Source organism: Mustela lutreola, chromosome 15 (assembly GCF_030435805.1).
Source record: "Mustela lutreola isolate mMusLut2 chromosome 15, mMusLut2.pri, whole genome shotgun sequence".
In the NCBI taxonomy this organism is placed as follows: Eukaryota; Metazoa; Chordata; class Mammalia; order Carnivora; family Mustelidae; genus Mustela; species Mustela lutreola.
The window spans coordinates 47,864,230-47,874,647 of NC_081304.1; the positions used below are offsets into that span (position 1 = coordinate 47,864,230).

The 10,418-nt window shown below is 52.7% G+C and overlaps 1 protein-coding gene across 1 annotated transcript in view; it reads right to left on the reverse strand.

Annotated features, from left to right (window-relative positions):
* LOC131816531 (multidrug and toxin extrusion protein 1-like) overlaps positions 1–9,765 on the reverse strand; it is a 35,562-nt gene extending 25,797 nt beyond the window's left edge. Inside the window, exons 1-5 of the mRNA XM_059149345.1 lie at positions 9,365–9,765; positions 3,668–3,769; positions 2,930–2,998; positions 1,898–2,046; positions 998–1,040 (exon numbers count right to left, since the gene is read on the reverse strand). Of these exons, the coding sequence (XP_059005328.1) occupies positions 998–1,040; positions 1,898–2,046; positions 2,930–2,998; positions 3,668–3,769; positions 9,365–9,613 (612 nt within the window). The 5' untranslated portion in view covers positions 9,614–9,765. The remainder of the gene's footprint in view (positions 1–997; positions 1,041–1,897; positions 2,047–2,929; positions 2,999–3,667; positions 3,770–9,364) is intronic.
* Between the last annotated feature and the right edge of the window lie 653 nt (positions 9,766–10,418).

The window sequence follows — 10,418 nt, forward strand, 5'->3', positions numbered from 1 at the left end:
CTATTTGGGGAACAGTTAAAGAATATTAAGCATTAAAGATTTCAGGATAAATTCAAGACCACAGGGGCGCCTGGGTGGCTCAGTGGGTTAAGCCTCTGCCTTCGGCTCAGGTCATGATCCCAGGGTCCTGGGATTGAGTCCCGCATCGGGGTCCCTGCTCAGTGGGAAGCCTGCTTCTCCCTCTGCTTCTGCCTCCCCCCTTCCCTCTATTTCTCTGTCCCTCATGAGTAAACAGAAAATCTTTAAAAAGTGAAAAATAAGAAGTAAAATAAATAAATATGTCAGTTAAAATGAGGCCATTAGGTGGGCCCCAGGGCTGCCCCTGCTCAGGGGAACACCTGTGAGAAGAGGCAGCAAGAAGGAGGCTGTCTGAAAGCCACGGAGGGAGGTCTCCGAGAACACCAACCTGGCCACACCTTGACTTTGGATTTGCCCACTTCCACCAGTGTGAGAAAAATCAATGTCTGTTGTTAGAGCCAGCCAGTCTGTGTTCTGTTTTATGACCACACGCAAACCAAAGACAGGCTTGCCACCCAGCTGAATAAAAGGAACTCTGTCACAGACCACACGTTATTGTGTCCAAGGTCGCACACTGAGGGGTCTATGTGATCACATACCGTGAGGGGAAACAAACCTCGAAGTTCAGAGGCAGGCCCTGAGGGCTCAACACAGGGAAGAATTTACCACCACACCAAAATAAATAAATAAATAAATAAGACTGAACTCCTTTTCGTGGATGATTCCCAAAGGTCCCTCCGGCTCTAAGAGTTCAGGATAGGGCCCCTTGGACTTGCTTTGACCCAGGTGTTTCTTGAAGGACAGATGTCTGTGTCTTTCAGGGGCATAATTAAAGCCATGCTTCTTGAAGGAGCCAAAGTCATATGTGCAAATCCCCTAGGACTGACCCAGACTGACCCAACACACTGAGCTCCCAGGTGTCCCAGCTGCCTTCTACCAGTGAACCTCAAGAAGGGGGCCTTGTAACCCTTGGACTTACAGGAAGAGCTGGAATGAAGGTCATGACGTAGTCCTGGGTAAGCCTATATGATGAAAAGAGAAAAAAGTGGCAGAGGTCTCCATTCCAAGGCCAGGGTAGGGAGGCTAAGCTAACTAACACCGCCTTTCCCATTCTTGGCTCTTCCCGAATTAATGGGTTTATCGTGCTAGCAAGAATGTGGAAATGGACACATAGACCTTATCAGCTTAGATCCCAGATGACCTCTCTTGGTTCTTCCAAATCTTTAAGCCTAGGAAAGGGTTTTTCAAACTCAGTACAATGGCCAGAGAATTCTCTACTGTGCTTTGAAAGAGGTTTTATATTCTCTCTGGCTTCTCCCCATACCAGTTCTGACAACCAGAAGTACCTCCCAACATTGCCAAACGTCCCCAGGTTCACAGCCACTAGTCGAGAACAAGAACTTATTTGAACTAAACCAGCAGACCTCAAACTTGGCAGCAGATTAGAATACTCTAGGGGAACTTTTAAAGACACTGATGCTCACACTGCCCCCCCCCCCAAGGCTGGTTAAAACAGAATGCTAAGAAGGGGAGGGGGACCAGGTATGGATGGGTTTTTCAAACACCCAGGTGACTTGCAATATCAGCCAAGGTCAAGAACCACAAAACCATGAACAAATGCCACAAACTACTATGTCAAGTGGAGAATGTTTGCAAATCTTGTTTTGCTCCCAACTTTTTACCCTGAAGTCAACTCAAGTGAGGACCAGTGTAGACCCTGGGTGCCAGGTGTGGACAGCAACACGGCCTGGTGGAAGCCAGCTGGGGGAATCCTTGGACCTCCCCTTCTCCCCTCTGTAATTCCCAGAGGCTAAACTAGGACAGGTCCATTTTTCTGCCCAGAGGGACCCAACCCCACCACAGAGCCGGCCCGCCTGACCTGGACACAGTCGGGTCCTGCCGGAAGAGCAGCAGGATCTGCTGGGTGTTGAGGAAGAGGGCCCAGCAGGGGAAGCAGCAGAGAAGGAGCACCAGGGTCCCCCTTTGCAGGATGACCCCGACGTGCTTCAGATTCTGGCTCCCATATGTCTAGGGGCGCAGTCAAAACAAACCCGTTAGCAGAGGAAGGGTACCCCCCACACCCCTGGCCCCGCAAAGGCCTGCAATTGGGATCCATAAAGATGGTCCTAAGACTTTGCCACACTCCTTAGGGTTTCGTGGTCTCAGACTTGGCTGCCCTTTGGAATGACCTGGAGGGCCTTCTGAAAACCCCGATGCCATGGTCCCCCCAAAGACAAGTCAGGATTTAACACCCGCAAGGTGGGGCCGCAGAGAGAAGTCATTCTTGAAAGATCCCCATGAGATCCTAATGATCTACTGGTCAGCTGGAAACCTCTTAGAGATGCAGTATCCTGCTGCCTATATATCCCCCAAGCTCAGAGCAGAAACTCTGAGCTTCCAAGGGCTTCCAGAAGCCAAACTGTGCATGTCTCTCCCAGGCCCACATTCAGTGACGTCTATGTGGCAGCCTGAGACCGGCTCCAGAGAAAGTAGCTCCTCCTGCCACCGCAACGAGCAAACCATGCAGGTCAGGACATTTCCCTCCTCCCACCCAAGACCTGGACATTAACATTTACCAGCAGGCCACTGGTGGGAAGCCCCCGCCCACCACTCCAAGGTAGCTCAGGTGGGCACTCAAGTTTGAGAAGCGTGGGACAGTGTCAAACTCAGGGATGTGGTTAGTACTGGGACTTATACACAGTGTCCCCTATGCGGTCAAAGGATAAATACGGCTTCCCAAGCCCACAAACACCTGGCCACATTTCCAAGAAAGCAGGCAGTGGAAAGCAGAATGGAGGACTTGCTGTCTGGGAGTCCCTCCCTCTGTGCACGAAACCCTTCTTCCTGCCAGTGGGGCCCTGCTACCACGTGTCAAGAGTTACTTGCAGGGTCACCTGTGGTTTCCGTTTACCTGGGACATGAGGGTGTCACAAGCAGAAGATAAGCCAAAGCCCACGGAGACACCAGCGACATTGATAACCTGGAAAGAAACGAAGATGTCCATGCAGAGTAAAAGGGAGGCAGGAAGGTGATTTCTCTGTCCGCCCAGATCAGAGGCTGCTGTGTGCCTCGGGCAACCCTCCCAAGTCAGCCGACCCAGCCCTGTCCCTCCCCTGGAGCCCTTGCACAAACACCCTGGGCCCACTAAAGGACCGGCACAAGTTTGGAGAGAGAAGAAAAAGTCTCAGCCAGAGGTTATTACCAAGCCCTTTCCTTCTGTAAGTCCTGGGCATTTTGATCCTCAATTTGGGGTTCCTCCCAATTTTAGGTTTGGACACCAGGATTTCACCTTCCAGTTCTATATCATGGAGATAGGAAGTGGGGACAGGAACCAGAGCTCCATGAATTACAAATTCACTGATCTGGGAGAATGAACAACAGCCCTCCAGAGATGTCCGGTCTTAACTCCCGGATCCCGGGAAAATGTGAAGTTACATGACAAAGGAGAATTAGAGTTGCAAACAGAAAAAAGGGGACAGCCCAGTCAACACCTTGTTTTTAGCCCAGCAAAGCCCATTTGAGACATCTGACCTCCAGGACCATAAGATAATGAACTGTGCTGGTTTAAGCCATTAAAGGATGGGAAGCAGCAAGAAGAAACCCATAAGGACAGCTTTCAGAAAGGCGTGTTAGGAAGTCCCATACATACCGCGATCGCAAGGGTGACTGCGTCCAGCTCCAGCTTCCCCAGGTGGCCACAGAACACGGAGCTTATGAAACTGATCAGAAACACCATCAACTGTGCCAAGAACTTGGAAGAGACAGAAAAGGAGCCGCAGGTGAGTCCCAACCATCACAGCGGGAGAAGGGCATGAGGTGCTGGCGGGGTGCCCCCCCAAAATCAACTCTAGTCAGAAGTTAAAAAACGGGGTGGCTGGGTGGTGCAGCTGGTTAAGCATCCCGTTCTTGGTTTCGGCTCAGGTTGTGATCTCAGGGTCGTGAGATGGAGTCCTGAGTCAGGCTCTGTGCTTAGTATAATCTGCTCGAGATTCTCTCTCTCCCTTTGTCCCTCCCACTAGCACTCACTTGCTCTCAAGTAAATAAATAAAACTTAAAAAAAAAGTAGGGGCTCCTGAGTAGCTCAGTGGGTTAAAGCCTCTGCCTTTGGCTCAGGTCATGATCTCAGGGTCCTGGGATCGAGCCCCGCATCAGGGGCTATGCTCAGCAGGCAGCCTGCTTCCTCCTCTCTCCCTCTGCCTACCTCTCTGCCTACTTGTGATCTCTGTCAAATGAATAAAACCTTAAAAAAAAAAAAAAAAGTAAAGAAATTCTGCCATCAGTGAGCCTCTGCCATCTTTCACAGGCAAATGTGCAACTTCTGGTAGCTTTCTTGAAGGATATTAAAGAGTTTATTTGCAGTTGTGATCAGTATCAAATCTTTGAGAACTTCCCCGTTTTCTGAGTTGATTTTTCACGCTTTCAATTCTCAGGCCGGAGATCACAGACCTATTTTCTCTGAAATTCTCAGAGAATTCTCAGAGGCTGCCTTCTGGGATAACCCCCTCATTATCTCAAATTCCCAAGGAGGCCTAGAGGGAATACAACCTTCAAAAGTCAGCAAGAAGGGGCGCCTGGGTGGCTCAGTGGGTTAAAGCCTCTGCCTTCTGCTCAGGTCATGATCCCAGGGTCCTGGGATCGAGCCCCACATCTGGCTCTCTGCTCAGCGGGGAGCCTGCTTCCTCCTCTCTCTGCCTGCCTCTCTGCCTGCTTGTGAGCTCTCTCTGTCAAATACATAAATAAAATCTTAAAAAAAAAAAAAAAAAAAGATTTTCTTTAAAAAAAAAAAAAAAAAGTCAGCAAGAAGGGCGCCTAGGTGGCTCAGTGGGTTAATGGCTCTGTCTTCAGCTGTGGTCATGATCCCAGAGTCCTGGGATCAAGACCCGCGTCAGGCTCTCTGTTCGGCGGGGAGCCTGCTTCCCCCTCTCTCTCTGCCTGCCTCTCTGCCTACTTGTGATCTCTGCCTGTCAAATAAATAAATAAAACCTTTAAAAGAATGGGGTTCTTCAATCGGAAGATCAGCTGGTTCTGGAAATTGTGGGATGAGAATCCCTTTAATTCCTGACTCCTTCAAGGGAAACAGACGCCTTGCTCGCTAGCTGGGAGTCCCTGTTCTCAAATCCTGGTTTCAAGCTCTTTGGGTGGGCTCTTGGCCATCGCACTGTGGTTCCTGTACAGGAGGGGCCCCTGGAGACATTGCTCAGCCCATCGATGCCCCGCCCTAGCTCAAGTGACATCCCAGACATCTTTGGGGCTGTGGGATCTACCTTTCAACACCCCCACGCCCACCGCATCCACACACCCAGTCAAGGATGAGACCCATCATGGGGCCTGCTGCTGTGCCTGAGGAATTAGGCAATTCTGTTCCCCCCGCGTGGCTCACGGATGGCTGTCTCAGCAACAGCCTCACTGTCAGGGGCTAGCTGTAGTCAAATGCACAAATGAAATCATCAGACTGAGATCGTGTCTCTGTTTCTTCCCGCCACTGAAGCCCCGCTCGTGTTTTTACCCTGGCAGTATAACCAAAAGTCTTGACACCTGCAGGCTTTGGAAGGGAGCTCCCCAGGGCCGGATGCCAGAGAGGCAATGGCTAGAAGCCTGCCCAGTGTGCTCGCTATGTGAGCACCATGCCAGAAGCCCTGGTTTTGCCCCCTCCCGTGGATGCCTGAAAGCTCACTCCTGGTATTGAAAGGTTAACATTGGAAGGAGCTGCAAGGTCATGGGGTACAGCCTCATCACTGACACAGGAGAAAACCCAGGAAGCCCCAAAGCACACAGAGGTTCATCACAGAGGGACAACTGGGACCCAAGTCACTTGACTTACGGATGATCAACAAGGGTCAACATCTTTGGAGCACAAACCACACGCCAAGCACTGGGGACATGGACAGAAGCACAAGGAATGCTGTCACTCCATTCCTACCCTCGTGGGACACCCCCTAGCACAGGGGAAGAGGCTCAACATGAGATAACACGGCCAGTTACCCAGGAGATAGGCACTGCAAAGATGACAGGAGCTCCAAGAGCACAACCTGGGAGTCAGAGAAGGTTCTGGAAGAAATGAAGTTCCACAGACACCTGAGTGGTGAACAGGCAGGAGGAAGGTGGGCTGTCCATCCAGGCAGAATGTTCCAGGCAGAGGAAACAGAGCAGCAGGAAGGTGTGGGGTCTGAGACAAGGCTGAGGGGAAGGACCACCAGGAAACAGACAAACTCCTGACAGGAGCCAAACCCCATAGGACCTCACGAGACCAACAAAAGAGGGTGACAAGCTCACATGCACATCCCCTCTGAAGAGGACTTTGGTGGCTGGCTCCACGTGGAGCATTTAGGGTGCCTAGCTAAAGGCAGAGGGCAGAGGGAGGCTGCCATGGTCCAGGCATGGAGCATGGATGGCAGAGGGGAGGTGAGGATCCCCATGTGTCCCCCGCCCACCTGCCCCCACGCCCATCAGCCTTTGAAATGCCTCTTGTTCTTGGAGACCGTTATCACCTAAGCCTAGATCATCTTGTGCCTGTGGCAGGCAGCTTGCTTCTGCTGAGCCTTACGTCTGTCACCAAGGACTTTCCCCACTGCCTCGAGGATAAAAATCAAGCCATTAGCCTGCATGCCTTGTGTTTAGTCTGGCCCGTCCATCCAGCCGCCCCTCACCCTGTGGGGCTGGCTCTGGTCCTCCTGCCCTGCAGCCCTAGAAGGCTCTCCAGCTCCCTCTCAGGCAGTCCTTTCTGCACACAGATGGAAACGAACTCTCTTGGTTTGGACCCAAGCTACTCCACACCATTTCCATCCTTGGCAATGCAGCGCACAGCCCATGCTCCTGGACAGAGTGCCATCCCTCTCTGGGATTATTTTCAGGACTCTGACCTAGTCTCGCGATAAAGGTAAAACACTTTAAAAAGGGGAGGGGGGCTCAGTGGGTTAAAGCCTCTGCCTTCTGCTCAGGTCATGATCCCAGGGTCCTGGGATCAAGCCCCGCATCGGGTTCTCTGCTCGGCAGGGAGCCTGCTTCCCCCTCTCTTTCTCTGCCTGCTTTCTCTGCCTACTTGTGATCTCTATCTGTCAAATAAATAGAATCTTTAAAAAAAAAAAAAAAAAAAAGATACAATCCTAACCACCAGAAGGAAGCATGACTGAAATGCCCAAGCCTAGGTACTACAGCTACGTCTCTCTCTCACACAAATACGTTTTCTGCACCACAATTAAAACACAGTGACATGTGTTCTGATATGCACCACTCTCCCTTGTGTTAGGAATATTCTCTCTACAGGCCTCACCAAAAGCGCAATGGGAGAGGGGTAAGGGAAGTCCGAACACCTGAGCCTGAAGCCTATCTCAGATCCTCAAGGGTCCATGTTCACACGAGAGGCCTGGAAAGCAGATCGTGAGTGGCAGAGACAAAATCAGAGACAGGAAATTCAGACCAGGAATCCCACCTAATTGATGGTAGATCCTTGGAAAGCAGAGTATGGGACACTTAGCACAGGAGAAGGAGGCAACTATCTCCTCTCCCTTCAAGCCCCTCAGGAAATAGAACGCTCAGAGCAGATGGAAACCAAGCTGTAGAAAGACCAAGAGGGGCTCCATATATAATTCACAAGAAACTGACCAGATGCCAGAACTCTAGGACCAGACCAAGAGGGGCTCCATATATAATTCACAAGAAACTGACCAGATGCCAGAACTCTAGGGTGTCACTCGGTAAAGCCATCACATACAAACCCACTCTCAAAGGACTGGAAGGAAAATGCATTCCCAAATTATCTCAGTGGCGTTTTTCCTTCGGTTGCCTGGGTCTTCTAGCTTTTTTTCCTACAAGGACAAATATTAATTACATTCATAACTAACACAGTCCCATACATCTTTACGCTGTATACGCACGACATTAAAGGACCAAGCATGTCAGGCTGGTGCCCATCCTTGGAGACCTAGAAGGTCTCCTGCATCAAGGGGACCAGGTTACTTCGGAGACCTGCAGAGAGAAAGGACTGGTCCCAGGAGAGGCGGGGTCTCAGGAAGCTGCCTTGTGGTGTTTGTTGTTTTACTACATCAGTAACAGTCTTATGGAGAGAACTTTCTCACAGCGGCTCAGTGAGAGAAATCTGGGCAAGGATTATGAGCCTCAGTTTATGGATGGAAAAGCAGAGGCTATAACAGTGTAGGGACAGGGAATTACTCAAGGTCACACAGCTGTTTCTTAACCTGCCTTCTGAGATCAAAGCAGGGAACTGGTCCCCAGGTATGGAGAATGGAGATTCCAAACCATGCATTCTTTCCATTTTGCAAGAGAGCTTCACAAACACCTTTTTGGTGGATGGATTTTCATTTTCTGGCTTTCTCCCTGGCATTTCTCTTGGTCCCAGAACAGCACAGCAGGTATCACACGATCCCACCAACAGCGGTGCCAACGCACCAGGAACACGCACCAGCCCATCTTAACCTTCACGGGTTCGTAATATCTATGCAGCAGCCCAAAACTTATCCCTTAAAACCACAACAGACTCTTCTTGTCCAATGAAATGACACACTCCGCTGACTCGAAAACCACCCAAACGGTCAGGAAAACAGGGACAGGATTCTATTTCTTGTGGTTTTTAAAACCCACATAACTTTCAACTAGATAATGCAGAAAAACCCCTAACCTAATGATGGGAAGAAACCTCAACCTCAAAGAGAACCACATAAAGAATTTTTTAAAAAATAAACTCACTAAGGGGAGGAGAGTATGGGGCAGAAAAGGATGCCTCTGGTTTCCTTCTGCAGAGTCTGAGTAACTCTGAAGGTTTTTGAGATCTTGATCCAGAACAGACAATTTCACCCCCTTCCTCCCTGCCTCACGAAGGATAATTTAGCTTAATTACTAAATTACTAATGTAGTTTAATCACTAATTACTAAATGGCTAATTTAATTACCCTGTCTTGGGTGAATTTAGCTACCTGAAGTCCCAACTCGACAGCTAGTTCTCAAACAATGTCAAACGGTTCCACGAACTTGTTTGCTTGATGGAGTCCGCACCCCGAGAATGCGCCCGGGAGAACCTGGAGGCGAGCAGGTGCCGGCTACCTGGGGGCTCCCCACGTCCGGGCGGGTGCCAGAGGCGCGCGCTGTGCCAAGTGTGCCAGCAGCGCCCGGCGGTCCACCCCGGCGAGGGTGCAGAGTGCCGCCCGGGACGCACGCGGCACCCGGACGCGGGCCCGCCGGGCTCTCTCTGGACACCGCGTCCCCCAGCGCCCGCCCGCCGGCCGCCAGCTCACTCACTCCCTACCCCCACTCCCCGGTCACCCGGGACCACACGCGCGTCCCGGGTCCCCGACGCGCGGGGCCGACCTCCCACCGACGCCGCCTTACTCACCGCGGGGCCCGCCAGAAGCAGGAGCGCTCGTAGCTCCTCTCGGAAGCCGGACAGCAGCGGGCAGCGCGGCCCGGGGCTCTCGGGGTCGGCCTCCTGGCCTCCCGGCCCGGGGCTCTCGGGGCCGGCCCCCTGACCTCCGGGCCCGAGTCCCTGGCCTCCCGGACCGGCCCCCTGACCTCCCGGCCCGGGCCCCTGACCTCCCAGATCGGCCCCCTGGCCTCCCGGCCCGGGCTCCTCTACAGCCTCCATGCGCCTGGCGCTCTGCCTTTCGGGAGCGCAGAAGGGGCCTGTGAAAGGGCACAGGACCACCTCTGCGCTCTGCGTTTGAGGGGCGCAGAGGCGGCCTCTGAAAGAGCACAGGGCCACCTCTGCGCTCTGTGTTTGGGGAGCGCAGAGGCGGCCTCTGGGAGGACTCAGGGCCGCCCCCGCCCCAGTCCCCGCCCCGGGCCGCCTGCCTAGCATTGCGAGCCCGCCAGCAGCCCAGGGCCCAGTCGGGCGTGCCGCCTGTCCGGCCGCGACCTTGGGCGCATCCCTTGCATCTCCGCACGAGCGTGGACGCCCGCGGGTCTCGCAGAGGCCTACGTACTCCCGGACTGGGAACCCAAGAGGTTGCACAAGGTCTGGGACCAGACGGAAAGCGTTTTGGGCGCCTGGAGCCTCCGAGCCTCGGACGCCACGGTTTGCCCGTGTCTTGGGCCTTGCGCCGAGGGCTTCAGGTTGTGAAACGTGTGGCAAAGAAGAGCCTGGAGTTCTCACTTCGCCAGGGCGGTCGGCCAGGGGCGCGGGCTGGGCGCTCGCCTGCATCTCGGGCACCTGAGCTTTGGTGGGACTCGCTCAGCGCAGTGCGCTTCAACACGCGCTTTTTGAGGCTGCGTTTGGGACATGCGTACTCCTCCTCGCCCACCAACTGTATTGAAAAACTTAGTATCTACTAAAATAGAGCAACAAGCCCACGTTTTCCAAATAGAACTATGCGGGTACCTCCGGCCTCTTTGTTTATTTACCCATCAGCCTGAAGTGGTGGAACAAAAGTTTGTGAGCGTTAACAAACTCC